Source organism: Nyctibius grandis, chromosome 17 (assembly GCF_013368605.1).
Source record: "Nyctibius grandis isolate bNycGra1 chromosome 17, bNycGra1.pri, whole genome shotgun sequence".
Lineage (NCBI taxonomy): Eukaryota > Metazoa > Chordata > Aves > Nyctibiiformes > Nyctibiidae > Nyctibius > Nyctibius grandis.
The window spans coordinates 2,076,133-2,100,970 of NC_090674.1; the positions used below are offsets into that span (position 1 = coordinate 2,076,133).

The 24,838-nt window shown below is 52.3% G+C and overlaps 1 protein-coding gene across 11 annotated transcripts; it reads left to right on the forward strand.

Moving 5' to 3' along the window:
* Positions 1-1,627: 1,627 nt before the first annotated feature.
* On the forward strand, positions 1,628-24,340 carry ARHGEF10L (Rho guanine nucleotide exchange factor 10 like). 11 transcript variants are annotated; one of them, XM_068414339.1, is made up of 29 exons: positions 1,628-1,787; positions 2,106-2,216; positions 7,523-7,607; positions 7,815-8,003; positions 8,102-8,129; positions 8,884-8,969; positions 9,086-9,169; positions 9,461-9,621; positions 11,474-11,582; positions 12,919-13,025; positions 13,243-13,320; positions 13,409-13,588; positions 13,803-13,919; positions 14,009-14,101; positions 14,347-14,520; positions 15,150-15,295; positions 15,667-15,681; positions 15,866-16,050; positions 16,147-16,262; positions 16,453-16,580; positions 16,672-16,772; positions 17,637-17,755; positions 18,047-18,133; positions 18,251-18,480; positions 18,584-18,738; positions 20,240-20,385; positions 21,687-21,861; positions 23,087-23,209; positions 23,300-24,340. In XM_068414339.1, the coding sequence occupies exons 3-29, from the start codon at positions 7,571-7,573 to the stop codon at positions 23,782-23,784; spliced, it is 3,654 nt and encodes a 1,217-aa protein (XP_068270440.1). In that variant the 5' UTR covers positions 1,628-1,787; positions 2,106-2,216; positions 7,523-7,570; the 3' UTR covers positions 23,785-24,340. The 11 variants fall into 11 exon arrangements, with proteins under 11 accessions (XP_068270440.1, XP_068270439.1, XP_068270438.1 ...); XM_068414338.1 differs by lacking the exon at positions 1,628-1,787 and having other exon boundaries at positions 2,066-2,216; XM_068414337.1 differs by lacking the exons at positions 1,628-1,787; positions 2,106-2,216 and adding an exon at positions 2,709-2,946.
* The last annotated feature ends 498 nt before the right edge of the window (positions 24,341-24,838 follow it).

Here is a 24,838-nt window from a genome sequence, read left to right on the forward strand (position 1 = left end):
GTTTTCGGTTGGGAAACCAGTGAGCAAAACCAGCCCAGATACTCTCTTGTGTCCTTGCACCGTGCACCCAAGAGGTCCCAAAGAAAGGACCAAGAAGGTGTCCCCGAGAAGGGCCCAAGAAGGTGTCCCCAAGAAGGGCCCAAGAAGGTGTCCCCAAGAAAGGCCCAAGAAGGTGTCCCCAAGAAGGTGTCCCAAAGAAAGGACCAAGAAGATGTCCCCAAGAAGGGAACAAGAAAGTGTCCCTAAGAAGGGCCCAAGAAGGTGTCCCAAAGAAGGGCCCAAGATGGTGTCCCAAACCCTTCCCCCGGGAGGATGCCAGAACAGGGCATCCCTGGACCAGCTCCATCACCACAATTACATCACTCTTTATAAATATATATATATTTTTTTTTTTTTCCCCATGGAATGGATATATTTAAAGGAACACCCTCCCCCCGTGCCCATCACTTCTACCCCACATCGTACACAAGCACTTATACAACTATTTAAACACCAAATATTTAAAGTGCCTCGAAAAATTCTCTGCTCACACCCATAAAAACAGGTTTATTGAGTTCCTGCTCCGGTACAGGTTGTAAAGCTTTATGGGGAGGGTGTAAATCCACCCAGGGAGGGGTTTTAATTTTTTTTTTGCTTGGAGTTTGCATTTAAAACCAGGTGCAGAGGGTGGTGCAGGATGAGGCCAGGTGGGCTCCATCTGCTTATTTAAGGGCTGAACATGGGGGCAAGTTGTTTTCTTGCCTGAGTATTCTTGTGGGTCCTTTCCTGGAGGGGTGAAGGTCTGGAGCCTGGATGTAAAATTAAAAATATCCCTCTGGCAGGTGGGATGAAACCTCCCAGGTGACCCCAACCCTGCACCCAGCATCCCCCAGCTCTTGTGGGTGACTAAAACTGGTCTTGATAGACTTTTTTGGGGCTAAATGGAGGTTCCCTGCATGAAAGCAGGAAAATTGCTTCTAAGAAAGGAGCTGGAAATGCATCCTTAGCCCTTGCAGGGGGTTACAAGTCCTGCTGCAAAAATGCAGCCTTGCAAGGGGGGGGTTTGGGGGGTTCTTGGCTGGTTGCTGCAGCCAGGAGCCCCCTTGGCTTGCAGAAGAGATGATCTGCAGGGTGGAATTTTTATTTTTATTTTTAATTTTATTTTATTTTTAATTTTATTTTATTTTTAATTTTATTTTATTTTTAATTTTATTTTATTTTTAATTTTATTTCTATTTTTAATTTTATTTCTATTTTTAATTTTATTTCTATTTTTAATTTTATTTCTATTTTTAATTTTATTTTATTTTTAATTTTATTTTATTTTTAATTTATTTCTATTTTTAATTCACTTATTTTTTTGGGGGGGGAATGTTATTTCAGCTCCCAACACTCCAGGGTGGCCTGGCCCTGCTGCCGCCCGCACCCAACCCCGGCTGAGTCAGTGCCACCCGCACGCTGGGTGCCGCGCCGGTGCCAACACACCAGCTGCCAGCGAACAAAATCTCTCCTCACTTATTTTTGCTGAGTGCGGGGTGAGTTTTTTTGGGGCTTGGGGGCACCCAGGGAGGTTCATACTCCAGGGTGCAACCTCAAAGACTGGAAAAAATAAATTTAATTTCTCCGATTGCTGCTGGGATGTTTTTGCTGCTTGCCAACCCCTCCAAAAATGGGTTCTGGAGGGTCTCCCCGTTCCAAATATTGGGACAGCGCCGATAAAGTCCTCGCCACCACGATATTCTGGTCTTATTCCCTCTTACAGAGAAGTTTTCCTGGCAGGGCAGCAATGCCATTACCTAAAGAAAAAGGTGGGGTGGTGGTTTTTTTTTTTACCTGTGAGTCATCTGAAGGGCACTGGGATATATGTAAAAATATATATATATAAAAAAAAATATATATATTAAAAATATATATAAAAATAAATTTATAAAACTATAAATATATAAAAATAATTTATAAATAAATCTATAAATATATAAAAATAATTTTATATACAAAATATATATAAATATTTTATTTATATATAAATACATATATATAATTTTTTTTTTTTTTTTTTCCCCCTGAGCTCGTTGGGCTGGTTTCGAGCTGGAATAAACCTGACAGCCCTTTGGTTTGTTTGCAAGGGGTGTTTTCCACCAGGGCTGGGCAGCAGCAAGCCCGGGGTGTGCCGTGACAGCGGCGGAAAAACTCCTTCCCGGCAAGGAAAACCAGAGCCCCGAACACCCATGAAATAGGTAAGATGGGCGCAGTTTGTAGCGGGGATATCGCGATTAAATCAACGCTCGCGTGGGGGCTTTGCGCTGCTTTAATTTGCATTTTTTTTTCTGTATAGTGTATTTTTACGGGGTTTTAGGGCCGGAAAGAGCCGGCGTGGGGGGAAATAGCCTTGAATGGGGATGTGGAGTTGCGTTTTGGGACTGTGAGGTGAGTTGGGGGTAAAATATCCTGGAGAAAAATCGTCTTGGAGCGGAAATTTTGGAAGTTTCTGCTGCAAAAAACCCTGATTTGGGCTGGTTTTGCTCCGGCGACAAGAGGGTTAACAGGTCAACCCGGTGTACAAGGGGTTAAAAGTCAAAGAAGGGGCTAAATCCTGCTGGGGGTGGGGGGTTATTTATTGGGATAGGGAACGCCAGGGGTGTAAATCAGAGCTGAAGAAGAGGAGGAGGAGGAAGGAGGAGGGGGGTGATGCTGCCCCAAATCCCGGCATCCCTCGCTGCCGCCGCTGGACCGTGGCCGCTCGGCTGGGGGGATTGGGGTTGGGTGGGTGGGTGGGTGCCAGCTGGGTGTCCCCCCACCCTGGGCTCACCCTGGTGTGGGTCACAGTAGGATTAATCCCCACCGGGGTTGGGGGTTTGTGGGGCTTTTTATTTTCTTTTTTTTTACCCCCAATCCGCCATCGCCTCCTCGCCGGGGGCCTGCTCGGCCGATGCGGACACAAAGCCAGAGGAGCCGCGGCCTTCCCAGGTCAGCAACAACCCACCTCCCTTCCCCTCCTTGCCCATAAATCCCTATATATATGTATATATATATAAAAATATATATCTATAGGTTATCGCGTCCTCTCGCAGGGGGAGGAGGTCGCCTTTCGCCTCCCCACAGCCGCCAGCGCTCGGGACTTTAAGGGGCAGCTTGGCGAGTGGTGGGAAGGAAACGATAGCAAAAAGATGGGGTTTTCCCCCTAAAAATATATTTTTTACTATTTTTTTTAGTTGCTTTTCAATATATAAGCGAAAAAGAAGCAGCAATGGGGAAGGAGGAGGTGGGCATTGGCGCGTTAAGTTTATTCCGCACCCATTCCTGGCCTTTTTCACCCCATTTTCTTGCAAACTCTGTGAAGGCTACGAAACCCTCCCGTGTTTTTCCAGCTGGGATTTGCAGCACCTGCGGGGAAATGGCAATTTGGGGGGGTTACAGCTTCCTCCAGGATCATTTTGACAGCAAATAATGGCAATTTTCCCCCTTTTAGTGATTTTTTTTGGACGTCGGTCGCATTGGGGTGCGAGGTTGCGTCGCAGGCCGTGACGGTTGCAAAGGGGTTGAAGTCACCGTGATATTTTTTCCCATCTCCGTTTGCACCAGTTTTCTTATTTTTTAATGTATTAAGTGTGTTTTAGTGAGACGTTGGGTTGCAAAGTGTGGATTTTGCCCCAAAATACCAGCAAAAAAGCAAAGACATGCATTTGCGGGGTGGAAAAAACAGTATTTTATAGGATGCTTGAATAGGTGTTTGCAAAAAAAAGAGAGAGAAATTAAGAATATTAGGGAGGAGGAGCTCAAATTCATCGGCGTCACCACCTGATGCTGGTGTTTGGGTCACTTTTCAGCCAAAATAAAGAGCCCAGAGAGCTGCTGGAAGGAAAAATCAGTTTCAAGGGGTGGGAGAGGTTTTAATTTGGAGCTTTAATTTGGAGCTTTACAATAAAACAAACCCCCAAATTGTTGGGAATTTGGAACTGGAAACACTTATGGGGGGGGGGGGGACGCCCATTTTTCTGCTTTTTTCTTGTTAATTCTGATTAAAATTCTTCTCCCTTTGAGTTACTTTCTGGGATGGTTTGCAGCAGGTGAATTTTGCAAAGCATGGGAAGGTGGAAATTGGGATAAGCATCAAACCGGGGTGGTTTTTAGCAATAAATAAGATTTTTTTCATTGCTTTTTGGGTCTGTTTGCAAGAAATCTTTGCAAAATAAGCTCTATTTTTTAATTTAAGTTCTATAATTCTGATGTTTTTACTGATTTTTTTCCTGGTTTTCCCTGTGTTTGCACTTCTCGTGGTGCGAGCTGGACAAGGGATGGATTTTTATCGGTTGAAAAGGAAAATAAAAGGGAAAAGGGGGCAGTTTTCCAGGTCCTGGGTTTTTAGGTGGAATACTTGTGGGATATTCGCGCAGAAGAGGCATTTTGAGGTGAAAAAGGGAAACACTGTGTTCAGGAAGAGCTTTTTTGATAAGACGATGCCTTTTGGCAAGAGTTTATTTAAAATATAATTGCAAAATTGCCTGGAATCTTAATTTTCATGGATTGATTTTCAGGGGGAAAACCCCCTCTTTTGGCTTTTTTCTGGGAAAACCCTTTTTTTTGATTTTTTTTTTGAAAAAGTGCATCTTTTGGCTTTTTTTAGGGGGAAAACCCCATCTTTTTGCTATCATTTCATTCCCACCGCCCTTATTGCTGCCTCCACCAACGACAACTTCATCAAAACACCCAATCTGAGGAAATTTTGAAGACACAGGACAATTTTTCTTCACCGGAGCCCTCATTCCTGTACTGACACCTTCAAATCTCCGCTATTAATTCCTTGGAAAACTGGGAAATAAACCACTGAGCCCTTAAAACACCAATAAAACACCGCACAGATCCAATTAGAGCTGGGAAAAAACTCTTACCTTGCAGCAAATATTTGCTGATTTTTTTGTTTTTAATTATTATTTTAAAGAATTGAGGTTTGGGGGAGAAAAATCCCTGCTTTGCTCTGGGGACCGCGCCACTCTCCCTGCCATCCCGCGCGCTGGAAATAATCGGAATTAATTCAATTTTTTTTGGCCAAGGTGATGGTGGAAAATCATCCAGGTCGTGAAATAAGCTTTGAAACTGCAGTTGAGATGCAGGACCTTTGGCTGGGGTTATTAATAAGGAGGAGTCTGGGGTTATTAATAAGGAGTCTGGGGTTATTTATAAGGAGGGATTAACGTGGTGGGGCTGCGGAGAGGAGCAGGAGGGATTCCCAGGGTAAATCCTGGCTGCATCCCTGCTGTGATATTATGGATTTTTTTTATATAAACTCCTATATTTAAGGAAAAAAAGAGGATCGGTGGGTTGGGACGGAGGATGCTTTAACCAGGGACCGGTCCCTTGGGGGCTGGCACCCGTCCCCACCAGCTGGGACCTGTCGCTCCTTCATGGTGGCTAAAAATAACCAAAATAAAGCCAAAGAGGTGCCAGCTTGCTAGGCGAGGGCTCGGGCTGGGCCTAGCAGCTGGCCCTGCTCTTCTGCCTTTATTTAGCTCCAGCTCTATTTATTTTTTCCCTCCCCGCCGGGGTTGGGAGGGAGACAGGGCTGAACCGTGATGCTGCCTCCGAGGTGTTTGGGGTGAGGACTCAGCAGCTCTCATGGGCTTTAAATTCACGTTTCTCAAGGAGGAGATCGTATCCCTACATCTTTCTCGGATTATATTGCATCCCTACGTCCTTCTTGGATTATTCTACGTCCCCTTTTTGCTATCCCAGTCTGGTCTGGAGGCATCTCCCTCATTCCCACCAGCTTTTCCCCCATCCCATGGGATGCATTTTGCTACCAGGATGCTCCTACCTCTGATATCAGTTTTACTATAAAAAATGATGCAAAATAACCTTTTTTTTTAATTATTATTTTTAAATTTAGCAAGACCCAATTAAAGGTGGGGGGTGGGTTGTTTTGGAGAGCTGGTAATTCTCCTCGGCGGAAAAATACCCAGCCCTGGGACGTATCGGGCTGATGGGAGCTTATGTCAACTGTCAAAATGGGAAGTGACCTTCTCCTGCCTCGCTAGCGGGATAAAATAGGGACCGAGCTGCAGGGCCCGGCTGCCCCTCACCGAATGCAGAAGCCATCGGGTTACTGGAAGGGCGAAGCAAACCAGTAAGCAAACTGGTTTCTGGATAAACCCATCAGCATCGCTTTGCTGGGTGTATTTTTACCCAAACGTTGTTATTTTCTTCTTGCTTTGCTTATTTTTTGGAGGCGTCGCTGCAGAAATACGGCTTTTTTCCTCACGTCTCCTGGTTTATTGTGGATTTATGGCTTGGTTGGCGTCGTGTCCCAAGGGATAAAACTTACAGAAGGGGGAGAGAAGGGACTCGGCTGCTCCCATGCTAACGGGAAGCAGATTAGGTGGCAGATGAGAGCTGCCAACCGCTTTCTGTGTCGAGGGCCAGGAAAAGAGTGAAAATAAACATTTCCTGGGTGTTCCTCCCAAATAAATCCCTATGAATGTGTTCGTGGAGGCAACGGGCTCATGGCAAAAGTGGCTGGAAGAGGAGATTTGCAGCGGTAACGCAGGTCGAGGAGAGGAAGAGGAGTTTTATTTTTATTTTTTTGTGGCTGGGAAAGGGTTAGATGGGTTTTAGCTTGATGCTTTTGGAGGGGGCTTTGCAGTGGGGCGGGGTTGGGGGTTGCAGCATCAGCTTGTGTGTGTGCTGTGATTGCAGAGGGTTTATGGCTGGTTTTCCAGGGTTCAGTGTAAATGTGGGAGGTGATCCCAGACCTCAGCTCCCTCCTGCTGTGCCCCAGACCTATATAAATATATATATATTTATATATGTGGCCCTGGAGCTGTATGACTTGCTGCAAACCCACGTGGGGCAATTGCACCCACAGCTCGAAGGGGTTTTGGTGGAGAGGGAATAAGTAAATCCTTTTTTTTGAGGTGGGGGGGGATCATCCTGGGTCTGTGCGTCCCCTATATCCACCTCCCAGGGGAAATGAGGGTCCAGGCGAGGGAGAAATGGTCGCTGTGGGGGTCACGGCTCGTGGGAGCAGGGTGGTGGCATCTGTCATGCGCCGGTTGCTGCTGCCAGCAGGACCGAATTAGCAGAATTTGGCCCCGTTTTGCTCTTTGCAGCCTCTTGAGCATCGTTTCTCTCTGCTGCGTCGTCCCTCGAGCACACGGGGGTCCCTGCTCCATCCTTCCTCTTCCTCTTGGTGACCTTTCAGGGCGTCGTGTCGGGCATCTCTGGTTACCGGAGCGGATGAGCCATCGATTGCTAGGAGGATGCCTGGCGCTTCCCACCCTCCGAGACCTTCAAGCTTGATGCTCGGGGCTGGATTGACCATGCACAAGAGAAATTTGCCGTGCACGGGGTGGATTTACCACACACGAGCTGGCTTTGCCGTACAAACTGGGTCCTGGCAGCAACTTTTCTTCTTCCTTGCAAGGTTTTGCAGCAGCTGGAGCTGGATCCATCACACTTTGGGTCTCCCCACGTTGCCTCCACTCCCAAGGATGGATCTGGGGGGGGGGGTGATCTCCCCTCTCAACCCATTTCTCCTTCTCTCCCACAGGAAAGCGTCGGGGAAGGGCCCAGACAGAGCATCCGGACCCCCCGTGCCATGGCTTCCTCTGAGGTGCCCCCTCACCCCGCAGTAGGTACTGTCAACCTGCAGGAGCTGGGGAGACTTTTTTTGGGGGGGAGGGGGACACCCACCTTTGGGCAGAAAGTGGGGTGCATCACCCATGGACATCCTACACATCCCCACTGGAGCCTCTCGGGGTCGTGAAAACACGAAGGGCTGTTGCTTCTTGCGTTTTTCGAGGGGTGATGTTCTCTTCTGTCCCCCCTCCCTGTCCCTGAAGGTGACCATCTCACCCTGGAGACCTCCAGCTCCCTGCCCCACGGGGAGGAGGACCTCGGTGAAGCCTTCGACTTTGAGGATAGCGAGGAAGAGGAGGAGGAGGAGGAAGAGGACTCGGTGGTTGAGCGGAGCGGGGAGGCTGTCCTCCGGGCACCCCCTCGCAGGCGGCGAGCTGCCAGCTCCGGTGTCGGTGAGGAGGGCAGGCGGGGGGTCCCCGGTGTCCCCATTGTGTCCCCTTTGGGTACCCTGGGTGCCAACGCCGTTTCTCTTTGCTTTTCCTCTCTGCAGACGGGCTGGTGCCGGGGACCCAGGAAGGGTAGGTGGGGTTTTGGGGGGCAATTTCAGGGAGGGTTTGAGTGCTTCAAAGTAGAAAACACAGCTTTGGGGTTTGTGTGTGTCCCCCTCCAACACATTTGGCATGTTGCAGCCTGGCGCCGTGCCTCAGTTTCCCCAACTTCTTCCCATTGCTTGCGAAAGGGCCTGCAAGCAGGAGAACCCTGGGGTTTTGGGGTGCACCCTGCAGCCCTGGGGATCTGTGGGGGCTTTGGGTATCACCAGGGGTCTGTGTTTAACTGGCTGGTGGGGGGCTTCCTCCAGCCCTTTGTTGAGGAAACGCCCTGGGACGGGTGTTTGAAGGGGGCTGATGTTCACCTCAGCTGCAGATTTGGGGGGAAAGGTTGCAAATTTGGCTACCAGGAGAGCTTGTCCCTCCCTCCCCGGCAGAGCACTCAGGGGGCACAGCGAGAGGGGCAGGACCCCCACCAGGGATGGGCACCCTCTCCCTGTGCTCTCTGATGCCGGTGCCTCCTCCTGCCCTTCAGCAGCTCACGATTCGAGGGTAAAAAAGCCTTTTTTGGGGGGTCTTTTGCATTGTGACCCTAAAACCTGTCTCCCCTCAAATCCACAAACCAGCAGATGTGTGATGAGGGGGGACATGATGTGAGCTTTATTCTGTGCCTGTGAACCCCTGCAATAGGAAGGAGGGGGTAATAGGGGGGGTCAGGGACTGGGTGCACCTCAATCCCAGGGGGTTTGTACCCCAGGGTGCTCCCTGACCCCCTTCCCCACAGGCTGCCGGTGGGGGTGAGCAATGGGGAGGCTGGTGGAGACCCCCACATCAATGCCCAGACTTGGAAGAGGAAAGGCTGCCACCGAGGTGGGTTAAAATGCCTGGAAAAACCTACCCCTGCCAAGGGTTGGGGAGGATTTCTCCATCCTGGCTTGGTCCTTGAGTGCTCACCTGAGGCCCTGGGGGGGTTTGTCCCTGCAAAGGTGAACGCTTCGAGTTCCCGGTGGTGGAGGACGATGTGATCTACGACGATGTCCCCTGTGAAACCCTCGATGCCGAGCAGGACGGTAGGGACAGACCTTCCCCCCACCCCGTCCCTGCTTCCCCAGGGACCACGAGCCCATTTTCCAGCTGGGAAAACTGAGGCATGCTCCAGGATGGAGGAGCTCATCCTAGAAGAGGATGAGGAGGGGGGGATAACCGTGGGGAAACTGCTGGGATTTGGGAGGGCTGAAGGCAGATGTGTTCTCAAAGGGATTGCAAGCCCCCCTGAGGATTTGGGGCATCTCTTTTGTGGGTCCCTGGGGAAGGGAAAATTGCTTTTCGGGAAGGAAAAGGAGCTGGTTTTCCCTTGCCAGGCCCGGGGACGGAGCGCAGGCTGAGCTACGAGGAGGGGCCGCGGGCGGGCGAGGATTTGGGCTGGAGCTCGAGCGAGTTCGAGAGCTACAGCGAGGATTCGGGCGAGGAAACCAAGCCGGAGGCCGAGCCGGCCAAGCAGCGGGCATCCTTCCAGCCCAAGGTAACGCTTGGATTTATTTTTTTTATTATTATTATTTTCCTTTTATTTTTCCTGGGGTTTGGTTATACAAAGGCACTGGAGCAGATGCTGAAGCAGAGGATGCCGCGGTCCCCGGGGTCACCCGATGCGAAGCCACCACAAAACTCTGGGGATTTCATTTCTTTTTATTTTCATCCTTCCCCTTTTTTTTCCCCCCTTTCCTTTTGCATTTCGGCATTGCTGGAGCGTGGCTGCTGCCTTCCCCCACGCTTGCTCCCTTCCCTGCTCGAGCAAAGCCAGACTTTGGGATGATGCTGCCTGTACTGTGCTGCTTTGGGGTGATTTCTCCTCTTTTTGTGTTGGCTGCTTACCTGGATCTCTCTTCTCTGCCTTCTCTCGCCTCCTCTGCCTTCTCCTCCCGCCTGGTTTGCTTTGGGCTCAGCTTTCTCCAGACCTGAATAGACTAAAGGAGAGATACGCCAGGACTAAGAGGGACATCCTGGCTTTAAGAGTTGGGGGGAGAGACATGCAGGAGCTGAAGCAGAAGTACGATTGGAAGGTACCGTCCCTCCTCTGTCCCTTGTCCCCCAAATTTCTCAAGGGGTGGGGAAAAAAAAAAACCTCACGGAGTTTATCCAGCCTGAATTCATCTCATTTTATCCCCCAGAAAAGGAAAAAATTGAGTTAGGCACCGCAAAGGTGCCTCTTGTGTCCATGTGTCTTGCAGCTCCCTGGCCTCCAGCTGCCCAAAGTGTTTGATTTTTGGGTGGTTTGTTTTTTAAGGGGTGTTTGGACGAAGCAAAGTGACCTGTGGGATAGATGGAGCTGAGAAGGTTTTTTTCCCCCCTCTGATACGGGGTGGAAATCAGGTGGGGAAGGAGATTCTTGGGTAGCGTAAAAACTTAGTGCAAAGCCTTTCGCAGCCCTAAACCATCCAGACTGGTACTTTAGGGCTGGTTTGGGGTGGGAAGGCGACGCCGATGTGAGCTTAGGCTGAACCCCGCTGTGATTTGGGGTGGGAAAGGCCAACACCCCCCACCCTGCGCTCTCCTGCACATAAACCCCCAGCCACGAGGAGGGGATGGGTGCGCTGGTGCCTCCCGTCCCTCCCTCCTCTTCGCTTTCGCTGCACGCTCCAGCTTTGCCCGCGCCCGCTTGCATGCAGCCACATCCCTGCGGAGGGAGGAGGGATGCTGGAGCATCCTTCTTCCTCGGCCCTGTGCCTCCTCTTCCTCCCCATTGGGATGCGTGGGAAAACGGGGACAATGCTCGGAGGGGACGTCCCCAAGGGAATGGTACAGCTGCATTGGGATCCGAAATGAGGGATCATGCTCAGGGGAGATGTCCCCAAGGAGGTGACACCACTGCATTCAGACCTGAAATGAGGGATGATGCTCAGAGGAGATGTCCCCAAGGGGGTGGCACTGCCATATCTGGACCCAAAATGGGGGACAATGCTCAGAGATGTCCCCAAGGGGGTGGCACTGCTGTGTCTGGACCCAAAACAGGGGACGATGCTCAGAGGAGATGTCCCCAGGGGGGTGGCACTGCTGTATCTGGACCCAAAATGAGGGATGGTGCTCACAGGTGATGTCCCCAGGGAGGTGACAACACTGCATTCAGACCTGAAATGAGGGATGATGCTTAGAGGAGATGTCCCCAAGGGGGTGGCACTGCTGTATCTGGACCCAAAATGAGGGATGGTGCTCAGAGGAGATGTCCCCAGGGGGGTGGCACTGCTGTATCTGGACCCAAAACGGGGGATGATGCTCACAGGGGATGTCCCCAAGGGGGTGGCACCGCTGTATCCGGACCCAAAACAGGGTCCCGGTGCTGCCTCGAGCCTCCCGGTCCCTCTCGTCCCCCTGCCCAGATGACCCAGCTGATGAAAGCGGCCAAAAGTGGCACCAAGGATGGTTTGGAGAAGACCAAGATCGCGGTGATGAGGAAGGTGACGTTCCTGCACCGGAAAGAAATGCCAGGTAAGTGAGGAAACTCCCCTCCTTGCTTCTGAGACACAAAAAAAAAGCCTTTTTGAGGGTATTTTTTAAAAAATTCATTATGAATCCTCACAGCTTTCAGCTTTCCCTGATTTATTTTCTGCATTTTAAGCTTTTATTTGATTTTTTTTTCACTCTTTGCATCCCCATGCAAGCTCAGTCGGTTCAGCTCGCTCCTTGCTCCAAGCACCCATGTCCTTTTGTGGGAGCAGCACAGTCACCCCACGACTCCAGCACCCATGGGTGCTCCCCCTTGGACACAGAGCAGGATCTGCCCTGAAATAACTGATTTTTGGGGTGTTTTCCCTAACCCTCCCGCTGTCACGTAGGGGATGGGGAGCGAAGGAGGAGGGCGGCGGAGGCGGAAAAGCAGCCGCCTGCCCGCCGGAGCTCGAGGGTCTCCCTGGAGCATCACGGGGGAGGTAGGATCCCGGTGGGTGGCCCCGTGGCTCAGCTGGGGCTGCCTGGGGGATCAGGCGTGTGTGTCCCGGCCTCGCTGCATGTCCCTGATATGGCTTCATCTCTCCAGGGTAGGGGCTTAAATGCTTTTTAGGGTCCCCAGGGTGCTGGAGGGCGTCTTGTCGCCAGGGTGCTGCGGAGCATCCCGTCCCCAGGGCATGGAGATGGGGAGGAGGAGGTGACGGAGCTGGTGGCCAAGGGCATGGAGATCCTCCCTGCCAAAATTAGGGAAGGAAAAAGGTCACCCGGCCGCCAGTGCCCTCCCCTCTAGCCTGGACGGTCCTCCCTGGTACCAGCTATTTATAGGGGCCGGGGATGGGGCCAGGGGGTGGCTGTAGCGGCCATGTGGAAGAAGCAGCCGTCCCCACGTCGTGGCGATGTCACGGCCGCCTTGGCTCGCTCGCCCTCCTCCTCCTCAGCTGCTTCGGCCTCGGGTAAGGGATCGCCGTGCGGGGCAGCGGGCGCTCGCCGCTCACCTTCCCCATTTCCTTCCGCACTGCTTCTGTCTCCTTTTCCCACCCCCCATTTTCCCTGCTCGCACCCACCCTTGGAGCGAGAATGGGGTGTTGTTCCCTCAATCCGTGTGGCTTTTTGGGGAGGGGGGGGACCATTTTTGTCCCCTCCCTGCAGGGACCTGGCTCGGTCCCTGCTCACAGCCTGACTCATGCTGGTGTCCGGTGACAGTGGCCGGCGCTTGGGGACAGACACACGATGCTGGCATCCATCTCTGCTTGCAGCTCCAAACCCAAGTACAGCCCCCCAGCATCGCAGCCGAGGGGGCTGTGGGCTTTTTAGACCCCAAAAAAGTCTAAAATTGTGGGGTTTTTTTGGCATTTGGTTGTGGTTTTTTTCCCTGCAGGGGACTCGGAGGAGGAGGACACGGGTTTCCTGGAGGTCACCGTCTCCGACATGAAGCACCCGCCGCCAGAGCTGGGCCCCATGCCCGAGGGGCTGAGCCCGCAGCAGGTCGGTGTGGGGTGGGTTGGGGGTTCGGGGGGGTTTGGGGTGGGCAGGGCTTCCCCTTGATCCCGTGATTGAGCAATCAAGGAAACGGCGAGTCAGCAGAAAGCGATGCCGCTGTGTCAGCACTTCTGCAGCACGCTGTGCCCATGGTGCCCCCCTCCAATCTTATTTTTTGGGGGGGTGGTGGGGGAACCATGGCTGAGCCCCGGCATCATTGCAGGTGGTGCGGCGGCACATCCTGGGCTCCATTGTGCAGAGCGAGCGGAGCTACGTGGACTCCCTGAAACGCATCCTGCAGGTGGGGGACCCCCTTTTTTTGGGGGGGGTTCTAAGGGTGGGGGGGGCGCAGAGATACGGGGATGCTGATGCGGCGGCATCTCCCGCAGGATTACAGGAACCCGCTGATGGAGATGGAGCCGAAGGTGCTGAGCGCTAGGAAGTGCCAGGTGGTGTTTTTTCGTCTCAAGGAGATCCTGCAGTGCCACTCCATGTTCCAGATCGCCCTCGCCTCCCGCGTGGCCGAGTGGGACTCGGCGGAGAAGATCGGGGACCTCTTCGTGGCCTCGGTAGGAGGAAAAGTCGGGGGACTGCTGCCAAAGCTTCCTCTGGGACCCCTCCCGATGATAGCGGGGAGGGTTGGAGGATTTAATTGGTGCAGCCCCAACCTGGGGTACCACCAGCATCCTCAGCATCACTCCAAAAACACACAAGCACCCCCACGCTTTGCTGACCCCCCTTTTTGGGGCAGCCCCACGCCATTGCGGCTCTCCTCCTCCCCAGTTCTCCAAGTCGATGGTGTTGGACGTCTACAGTGACTATGTCAACAACTTCACCACTGCCATGTCCCTCATCAAGAAGGCTTGTCTCACCAAACCCGCCTTCCTCGACTTCCTCAAGGTCAGCAGGACCCAAATGCGGGTGCACAGTGCTGCTGGTCACCGTTATGGGTGAAAACTCCTCTTTTTTTGGCTTTTTTCCCCCTGCAGAAGAGGCAGATGGCCAGCGCCGACCGGGTCACGCTCTATGGGCTGATGGTGAAGCCAATCCAGAGGTTCCCCCAGTTCATCCTACTCCTGCAGGTACAGGCGAGGGGCACCTGCACCCACCTTGCTTTGCACCCTATTTTTTGCAGCCTTGGTGCTGTGGGAAAGGGTTTAGCAAGGGACGTGTTTTTGGGTTGGCATCTTGGTTGCAGCTTTGGGGACTTTCCCAAGGATCATCTTCCAAGCTTTGAGGTGCCAAAAGCGCTTCCAATGGTAGCATTCCCCAACGTGGCTGATTTTCCTGGGGTGGCTTTTTGTCCCCTGTCTTTTTCCTACTCCAGGACATGCTGAAAAACACCCCCAAGGGCCACGCGGACCGCCTGTCCCTCCAGCTGGCCCTCACCGAGCTGGAGACGTTGGCAGAGAAGCTCAACGAGCAGAAACGCTTGGCTGACCAAGTCGCCGAAATCCAACAGCTCAGCAAGAGCATCAGTGACCGCAGCAGCCTCAACAAGGTGGGTCCTTCAGCCTCTTCATCCTCCTCATCAGTGGGGTTTTGGAGCTGGTGGTTGAGCTTAGCAGCTTCCACCTTCCTCTCCGGGAAGCCGGGATCCCCGTTTTCTCTGAAAGGACGTTGAGCAAAAGCAAATCATGAGGCTGGCACGGGGAAATTCCCCTCCAGGGAAAAACAAGGACGAGCCACTTTGTCTCATCTGCCTGATTTTGCAACCACTAGTGGAAAAAAAACCCAAACCACCCCTAAATGAAGCTATTGCGACACATCCTGGGCTGGGGACGGCCATCGTGGCAAAAACCGCAGCGGGGCACGCGGCAGCTCAGCCCTGGCATCAGGATTTAGGCTCAGGGGATGAAAAGAGACCCAAAATGGACTGTGAAATGGGGCCATGTTGGTCTTTTAGGGCTCTGCTCTCTTGGTGGTTGGACATAGAGGGTGCAAAGGGTTTTTGTGTTGTGCAGCCTCAGAGCATGTTGCACGGCCATCTCTGCAGAGCTTGGGGCTGTGAATGCTCCTGGCTGGAGGATAATCCTTGCAATGAGGGAAAAGCAACCGAAATTTTGGGGCAGGAGGTTTACAAGAGCCCCCCAGGCTGAGCTCCCCCCACTTGCTCCATCCCCTCCACAGCTGCTGAGCTCGGGGCAGCGGCAGCTCCTGCTCTGCGAGACGCTGACAGAGACGGTGTACGGTGACCGGGGGCAGCTCATCAAGTCCAAGGAACGGAAGGTTTTCCTCCTCAACGACATGCTGGTCTGCGCCAACATCAACTTCAAGTACGTGCCGGCGGCCCCAGACCCCAAAATCACTTTGCAAAGCGTCGACGTAGCGACCTTCCCCCGTCCCCACCTTGATTTTGGGCTGAGTGGGTTTTGCTAGCTCTACCCCAAAGGCTTTTAAACCCACCTCACTTTGTTTTGGAGGGGGAACCCCCCTGGTTTGGGGTTGCTTTGCCTTCTACTTTTGGCATGACTCCATCTCCTGGTGCTGTGGGGTCTGGGGGCTGGTGTGGGGTCTGGGAGCTGGTGCAGGGTCCAGGAGCCTGCTGAGACCTCAGGGCTTGGTGGAGGTTGATGCTGCAAAGGGAAAAACCCTCCTTGAGCTCCCCATCATACCTCTTTATTAATCGTTTCTTCCACTCTTCCAGGCCGGTGAACCCAGGGTAGGTGCTGAGCGTGCTCTGCTGTGGTTGCGTGCCCCACGTTTGGGGGTGCAGGCATGCACTGGTGCACGGTGTGGGGTTGCAAATGGGGGTTCAGCTTGCAACGTGCGTTTTGCAAGGGCTTGCAGAGCAAGCTACAGCTCCTGCTGACTTATTTACATATATTTGCATCCTCCCTCGGCAGAGGCCAGCTGGAAATTAGCAGCCTGGTGCCTTTGGGGCCCAAATACGTGGTGAAGTGGAGCACGGCCCTCCCGCAGGTGCAGGTGGTGGAGGTGGGGCAGGAGAGTGGCGCCTATGACAAGGACAACATCATCATCCACAACGCTGGTGCCAAGAAGCACGCGCCAGCCGGGCAGACTTCGCACAGTGAGCACCCGTCCCTTGATCCGGTGGGGGGCTGGTTTCCATGGGGTGGGATGGAACATCCTCCATGAACCTCGTTTCTCTGTATCTCCACCCAAGATAAAGTCTACCTGGGGCCACCACGGCTCTTCCAGGAGCTGCAGGACCTGCAGAAGGACCTGGCGGTGGTGGAGCAGATCACCCTTCTCATCAGCACCTTGCATGGCACCTACCAGGTACCTACGTGCCAAAGTGGGGTCAAACTCGTGATGTGGGTAGAACCAAGCCTGGGCGCTTTGCAATAACCATGTGGTTCCTCAGGGACCGCTGGACACGTTGTCCCCCTCCTGAACCCCGTGGATGAAATTTGGGGAAGATTCAGGCTTGTTTTGGAGGCACTTCCATGATTTATGACTTTTCTCCCAGAACCTGAACATGACGGTGGCCCAGGACTGGTGCTTGGCCCTCCAGAGGATGATGAAGGTGAAGGAGGAGGAGATCCACTCCGCCAACAAGTGCCGCCTCCGTCTCCTGCTGCCTGGGAAGCCGGACAAGTGAGTTTGCAGATCATGGGTGGGCTCTTCCCACCCTGGGGAGGAGGAAGAAGAGGCTGAAGATAGACCTGGTAATGCTTTCCCTACACAGGTCTGGCCGCCCCATCAGCGTCATGGTGGTCTTCATCACTCCAAACCCCCTGAGCAAGATCTCCTGGGTGAACCGCCTGCACTTGGCCAAGATAGGACTGCGTGAGTAGCCCCGTTGCATGTTGCTTGCCATCGTCCTCGCTTTGAAAAGCCAAATTTGGGAGCAGAGGGGGAGTTTGCATCACTCCAAACAACCTGACACAAAACAGGGCGGGAGAAAAAATTCAGAGCAAGGTGATGGAGAACTTTTTGGGGGTTTGCACGCTGGAAATGATGGGAATCAATAATTCTGACCCAAAATGCATTGCATTTTGCTGCTCTAGGGGGGCATCTCCGGGTTGGCATCGTGTGGAGATGGGTTTCTGTTGGCTCTCGTGCTGATGGTGTCTGTTTTCTGTGAAATGGGATGAATACGCAAAGCAGGAGCCACCCCTCCTGCCACTTCCCTATCCCTATTGCTATTTAACTCCACAGCTGCTGCAGAAAAAAAAGTTTAATGGAAGAAAGAAAAAAAAAAAATCATTTAAAATCCTATTTGAGTGCTCGGATCCCCCTGGGCTGGAATGAGTTTTGATTCTCTTGTTTTTAACAGTTTATGTGTGTGTTTTTCAATCTGGGATGCCTAGGGGATAATCCTGTATCCATGGGTTAGAAACGAAAACACATTAAAGCCTAATGTGAAGAAACACATTAGGGTGTGTTTTTTTGCCCTTTATATATAGATATTATTTGGGGTTTGGAGCTTGTTTTGCTGCTGCTCTAGGCGGTTGTTTGGCTGCGTGCTGCGGTGGGGTGCAATAGTTTGGAGGAAAGGGATGAGATGTGCCCCAGGTCTGAAGATGATGGTGGTTTGGGGTTGGAGAGGAGAGCCCTGCACCCCATATTACTAATTTTGGGGTCCCATCAGGGAGGGGAGAGATGCTGGGGGGTGTCTCGACTGTCCTGGATCTCCTCTGCTCACCGCAGGGGAGGAGAACCAGCCGGGCTGGCTCTGTCCCGATGAAGACAAGAAGAGCAAAGCTCCTTTCTGGTGCCCCATCCTCTCCTGCCACATGCTCGCCTTCTCCAAGGCCCTTGATCTGCAGGTAAGAGCGATGGCCAACCTCTTCTTCAAGCCCCTCCAATACCTCCTTCCCCTTTACATCCATCTTTTTTTGGGGAATAAAGGCAGAAAGAAATCCCATGGTGGATGGGCTGGATGGGATGACCAAACTAGTTGCAATGGCAGCAATTGGTGCAATCCATCCTGGAAAATTGAAAATACAAGCTGGGCTTTGGCTGGATCCTGATTTGTTGGGGCGTGCACTGATACCCTGCACACGCTGGGGTAATTTGGGGGTGTTACGGACCCCTCCATACCCCGGTCTCTCCCCCAGCTCGGCGCCGCCGTGCACAACCCCGTGCAGTCCTCGCTGCTGGGCTTCTCCGCCATCAGTACCTCGCTACCGCAGGGCTACCTCTGGGTGAGCAAAACGGCCCCAAAACGGGGCAAAACCCACCGGGTTTGGGTCACGCTGGCTGCAAACCCCCATCTCCAGTGCTCATGGCTGTTGCTAACACCCATTTCCTGGTCCCTGCAGGTTGGGGGTGGCCAGGAAGGCGCAGGGGGACAGGTGGAGATCTTCTCCCTCAACCGCGCTGTGCCACGGACGGTGAAGTCCTTCCCGGTGGCTTCGCCGGTGCTGTGCATAGAGTACATCCCCGAGGTGGGCGAGGGGGAACCGGCGGGCACCCAGGAGCCCCGACCGCCCCCCGAACAGCCCTCGGCATCCCCCCATCCCACCGTGTGCTTGGGCTTGCGGGATGGCAGGTGAGCCCGCGTCTTCTGCGTCCATCCTTTGGTGCCATCACCAGCACCCAACCTTGAGGACCGGCACGATCTCCTGCATCTCCCCATCCCATTCCTTCCCCAGCATCGTGGTCTACGGCAGCGTGGACACGGGGACGCAGTGCTTGTTGACCTGCAAAAGCCCCGGCATGCAACCAGTCCTCTGCTTGAAGCACAGCCCTGAGTACCTGTTTGCGGGGTTGCAGGATGGGACCGTGGCCGCCTACCCCAGGAGCAACGGTGAGGGCACCCCCGTGCAAGCTTTTTGGTGGGACACCCTAAAAAAAACATGGAGCAGGAGCTTCTTTGTGCCAGTGAGATATGTTGGCTGCTAAAATAGTGATAAATGTAATTTTTTCATTTTTTTTCCCCCACTATTTCATTTTTCCCCTTGGAGGGGGGGAAAAATGCTATTTTGCATTGCCAGGAGGAACAGAAGAGGGGCTCGGTTTGGGCCAAAAATGTGTGGAAAACAGTCCTGGTGAGGGGTTGATACCTCAACAAAGGGTTTGCTCGGAGAGTGGTTGCGCTTGGGGCTGAGGGAAGGGTATGACACCAGGATGCACAAGGACTCAGAGCTTTAGGCTTCGAAAAAAATCACCTTTTTTGGTGCTATAAGCCGAGTTGACCCCTTCAAAACTCCATCCATGCAAAAAACCTTCTCCTTTATTAGCTTGATTTGGGGTTTATTTTCCCTGGCTCCAGCTCAGGCCAAAGCTGCAGCTTGCTGAGAGCCTTTCTCCCCCCCAGAGACTCCTCGCCTGGGCTGTTAAATACCTTTGCTTCATCACTAGAGGGTAGGAAAGAGCCTCGAATAATGTGCTGCATTGGCCTATTTTTGGACAAAACCCTTCATTTGCTCTGAAAACCTGCAGCGAGCAGCACCCAAGTCAACGCAGAGCCAATAAATCCATTTAATTTGCATTTTGGGGCGCTGCACATCCCCTTTCCCACCTCCTAGCAACCGTGGAAGCCAATTAATAAAGTGGCTTTAATTTAATTTCAATCGCATAAATGCACATTGAAGGCAACAAGCTGCTGCGAGGGCTGCGGGGTGGGGGGTTTAATCTTATCCCCATCTTTTTGGAAGGAAAAAGCTTTCCCAAAATAGCTCATTTCTAGGGGAAAATTCAGATTTGATGAAAGGCGACTCGGTTGCAAACTCCTGCCGATGGGAGCAGAGGTCTGAGCGTCCGAAGGGTTCTTTTATCCCTTGGATCTTGTGGTTTTATTTGAAAAAATGGCATTGGAAATAAGAAAAGGAGAGGAATTATCTATTGAAGCCACCGCTGGTGGTGAATTCATCTGGATCCAGACTGGATGCTGGTCACAGAGATGCTCCAGATCAGCCCCGGATGAATTGACTCTGGAGTGTCGCTTCCAGAGCAAAGAAATTTTCTTTTTCAAAAAAAAAAAAAAAAAAAAAGGGAATTTTGGGCTTTTGCAGCAAGGAACGTGCCCCAAGTGTTGCAGGTAGCTGGTTGTTTGCTGCTAAAAAGCTGTTTGTGCGGGGACAAAGGGACTTTGGGGGGGTGAAGCTGGGGGTGCAAGGTCGCCCCGTCCTTTTGGTTGTGGGATTAAGATGCTCGGAGGCAGCTGAGGTGACACTGGGGACACGAGGGGTTTGCAGCCAACCCCGGCAGCTGTTCAGGGTGGTTTCAGCTGCATCAAAAGATGATTTTTCCATTTTGCTGAGCATCTTCTTGACCCTCCCCGCCTCATCCCGGCACCTCTGCTGTAGGCGGGCTGTGGGACCCGGCGGAGCAGCCCACCTGCCTGGCCGTGGGTACCGGCCCCGTACGAGCCCTCCTCACGCTGGACGAGACCCTCTGGGCCAGCTGCACCAACCAGGTCACCGTCCTCGATGCCACCAGCCTCCGTGCCCAGGTAGGGAGCATGGCCAGGACCCCTGTGCTGCACCCGCGGGGGGACACAGAGGTGGCTTTGGGGGGCGAAAACACACAGGTTTGTGCCCCAAAGGATGCACGTGGGCACACCCCTGCCTGTGCAATGCCCAAATCAACCTTTTATTGCTGCTTTTTGCTGCTTTTCATCACTTTTGGGTCCCTTCCTTCCCACATCAGGTCAAGCAGGAGGAGGATGCTGAGCCATTTCCTGCAGTGCATAAACAGGGAATGCTGAATAGTTCCTTTTTTTAAAAAAAAAAAAAACAAAACCAAACAGAACACACTTCTCCCACCTTTAATTCTCACATTTAGTGCCCAAACTTAGTTTGCATGTATTAGCTGTCGTAAATCCAGCCTAACGGCGGTGCTGGGAATGAATAATGCATCGAGGACTGGATTCGTTTTCTGTCTCTGATTTTATTTATGACAGGAGCTGGGTGGGAATTCTTGCAGCAGAAAAGTGATGAGGGAGGAAGAAAAAATAGGGTGGGGGATGGTATAAATAGTATTTGATGGAGAGCTGTGTAGTAGGGTCTTGGGTCTGCCTGGATGGGACCAGTGACTTGGGAATAAATCCCATGTAGGGTGGGGAACAAGGGGGGGATCACTCAAAACTTTCTATCCACCCCGTTTTGTGGAAGCTTTTTGGGGGGATGCTCTATGCTGGCCCTCTCCGGGAAGGGCATCAATACCTGCTCCTCATTTTTTTTATATATAAAAGCAAATTTTAAAGCAAAAACTGTTTCAAAGCCATAGGAGAAATGAAGGGGAAGATGCTGCGTGCAGGTTTTTCCCCCAGTGACTGAATCCTTCAATGCTAATATGAGTTTTTATTTTGGGATATCTGCAGCAAGGGTGATTTTTTTGATACAAAAGAAAAAAAAGGTGTTTTTCCTGTGCTTTGTATCCTCAATAGCTCTTGCAGGGAGGCTGAGCCTTTAATTGCTGATTTTTGGGGTAGGAGAGAAGCAGGAAGGTCTCATCCCATCTTTGGATGGGTTTTGCAGATGAATCTAGTCCAGCAAAATGAGTCTTTTAAAGAAGAAAACAAACCCTGGAGGCGGGGGAAAGGCTGTATTATCATCCAAAAAAAAACCCAAGAAGGGTTTGATGATGGGCTGGTTTTCAGTGTCCTCTGCCCAAGCTGGAGCTGGCGTGGAGGGATGGGACCTCAAGGTCACTCTGGTCCCCTCCTCGTGCAGCTCCTGGAGAGAGCCCGAGCTAGCAGCAATTTGAGGGAGCAACCCTGGGATTTCTTTTTTGCAATTCCCCTTTTGGCAGCAAACCTTCGAGGCCCACCCGGACGCAGAGGCCAGCGTCACACACATGATCAAGGCGGGCAGCGGGGTCTGGATGGCCTTTTCCTCGGGTTCCTCCATCCGCCTCTTCCACACCGAGACGCTGGAGCATCTGCAGGAGATCAACATCGCCACCAAGACCACCTTCGTCCTGCCGGGTGAGCTCCCCTTTCCCCCTGGCTCTTAATTGCAATTAATGGGCAAGGCATCACCCCATTAGACGTGTTGCTTTGTTTTGGGGCTGTGCTGATTTGCAGTGAAACTGTGCAAAGAGTTTATCTGGTTAAAGTGTAAAGGTTTGAGCTTGGACCTCTGGGGTCTCTCCTCATTGACTGTGGAGATGGAGCTGGTGGCATCTTTGCACCCATGCGTGTGTCCTTGCATCCCATTTTTGCACCCATCTTTGCACCCATCTTCACCCCATGCATCCATCCTTGCACCGCATCCTTGAACCCGTCTTCATGCCTGTGTGTGCATCCCTGCACCCATCTTCATCACACGTGCATCTTTGCGCCCTATCCTTACACCCATCTTCATCCCCATGCCTGCATCCTTGCACCTCATCCTTACACCCATCTTCTTCCCCATGTGCCCATCCTTGCACCCATCTTCATCCCCACATGTGCATCCTTGCGCTCCATCCTTGCACCCATCTTCATCCCTGTGTGTGCGTCCTTGTGGCCATCTTCATCCCAACATGTGCATCCTCACGCTCTGTCCTTGCACCTATGCGTGCACCCCACTGCCATTGCCCCACACACCCCTTTTTTCCCCCAGCTTACTGTCCAACACCATCTCCCAGCCGTGTCCACCCACCCAGCTCTTACCCACCCCGTCCTTGCTAGCTTGTCTCCCTCTTCGTTCCAGCTACCGCGCGACCTAATTGCCCAATTAGTTATAAGCACGATACTCGTGTAAGTCACTTTTTCCTCTTTTTCTTTTTTTTTTTTAGGGCATGTTAAAATATTGATCACTTCCTTTTCTTCCTGGGCGAGCGAGCGTTGGGTATTAATGCGCTTTTGAACTCCCGCTCCCTCATCCTTTTTAACTCGACGGGTCATTAATAAAGTCCTTGAGGAGAAACCCGAGTTGCATCTCCGCAGATAGATTGCTTCGCCGAGTCCAACGCCACACAGCGCTAAGTCCTGGCGATAAAATATTCATTTGCCGTTAGAAGTCTCACTTTTTTTTTAATCTCTTTTTATTTATTTATATTTGCAGTGTTCTCCCTGGCATGGAGACTGGTGTAAAGATGCTGCTTGGTTTTAAGGGGGCTCTGGAGTGTGTTCCCCATGAAAAACCCACTGGGGATGGGTTACCTGGGAAGATGCTGCTACAAAATCATCCCTCACCCTCTTTTATTTTTTTTCCCTGCTCTTGCAGGTCATAAACACGTCCGTGTCACCAGCCTCCTCATCTGCCAGGGTTCGCTCTGGGTGGGCACCGACCAGGGCATCATCGTGCTGCTGCCCGTGCCCCGTTTGGAGGGCATCCCCAAAATCACTGGTGAGCACCCAAAAAAACCCTTCCCTACATGGATGCAACCTTATTTTGTGGCTTGTTTTTAGTAAAACCCCTCTTTTTATTTGTTGGCAGGGAAAGGCATGGTGTCCCTCAATGGGCACAGTGGCCCTGTTGAGTTCTTGGCGGTGGCATTGAGCACCCTGGCACCTGATGTGCTGAAGGGCGACCAGGAGGAGGAAGAGGAGGGTGAAGAAGAGAAACCTCCCGAACTGGATGGTCCCCTGCCTCGGGAAATTAGAAAAAAAGGGATTTTATTACAATATCGCCTCCGATCCACCTCCCACCTCCCTGGGCAGCTGCTGTCGGTGCGGGAAGCGCCAGTCGGTGGCACGCTGGCACACACCGAGGAAGACGGTTCCATCTACGAGATGGCCGATGACCCCGACGTCTGGGTGCGGAGCCGACCTTGTGCCCGCGACACCCCGCGCAAAGAGATCTCCTCGGTGGCCATCATTTCGGGGGGTCGGGGCTACCGTAACTTCAACGCCGAGTCGCCGCGCCGGGGCGGCGATGCCGACAGCACCCTGCTCATCTGGCAGGTCCCGCTGATGCTATAGCACCCCGGGGACCTCCCCCTCACCCACCCACCTGGCACCTACCTCAAAAAGCCACCCAAAAGATGCCGGGGGTGGTCCTGCCCTGGGTGCATCACCCTTTATCTTTTTTTAAGGTGGAAAATACTGAAAAATGGGCTTTTTTTCCCCTCAACCAGCTTGTGCATGGGGGGAGAGGAGTTTTTACTGGTGGGAACGGCAACCTCCCTGCAGGCTTTGGAGGTGCCGGTTCTTCGGCCGAAGGTGTCTGTGTGTCTGCGTGTGAATATATCTATATATATATATAAAAAATTATATATATATAAATATGATGTATATTATTACCTGTATAAAGAAGGAATCTGTATATATTGAGGCACTTGGAGATGCAGCAATAGCGGTGGGAGCGCTCAGCGGGTGCCGGCTGCGCCGAAACGGGGGTTTGGCTGAAATAGCCATTTTTTTGACTGTGAATCCGAGGATATGTGGTACAAAAATCCCCTGGTTTTGGAAGCTGAGTACACGCTCTTTCCAGAGGAAAGGAAATTTTGGGAGCGTGGAAATAAATCGTATAGGAATCGGCGTGTTTCCTTGCAGTATTTTGTAACCTGGTTTGTGTTTTTCTTTCCCTTGCTTCAGCGACAGCGTCCCAAGGGGTTATTATACCCCCTTGGAGATGCACATCCTTAAAAAAATCAGTAGGAAGCCCCCAAAATTCCCTTTTTTCCCCACAGAAATGGTGCGGGATGGAGGGAAAATGGGCAGAAGGATGTACCCCATCACCCGCATCTCTGGTACCCAGATCTCTCTCCATCTGTGGCGGAGAAACCCAGGAGCAGGGAGGTGGAAACTTGTCCGAGGACTAAATCAATTTATGATGCGATCCTTTAACCGGCTTCAATTTGATTTTCATTTGTAGCATTACAATTATCAGATTGATATTCCCGACCGCTCAACCTTGAAATGGGACGGCGCGGCTCCTGCTGCCGGGGACCGAAGATTATCCGCCTTGCACTGATTTCGGAGTATTTTTCTAATTAGCCATCGAACGTGCTTTGCTGGGTTTTTCTTTCTTTGC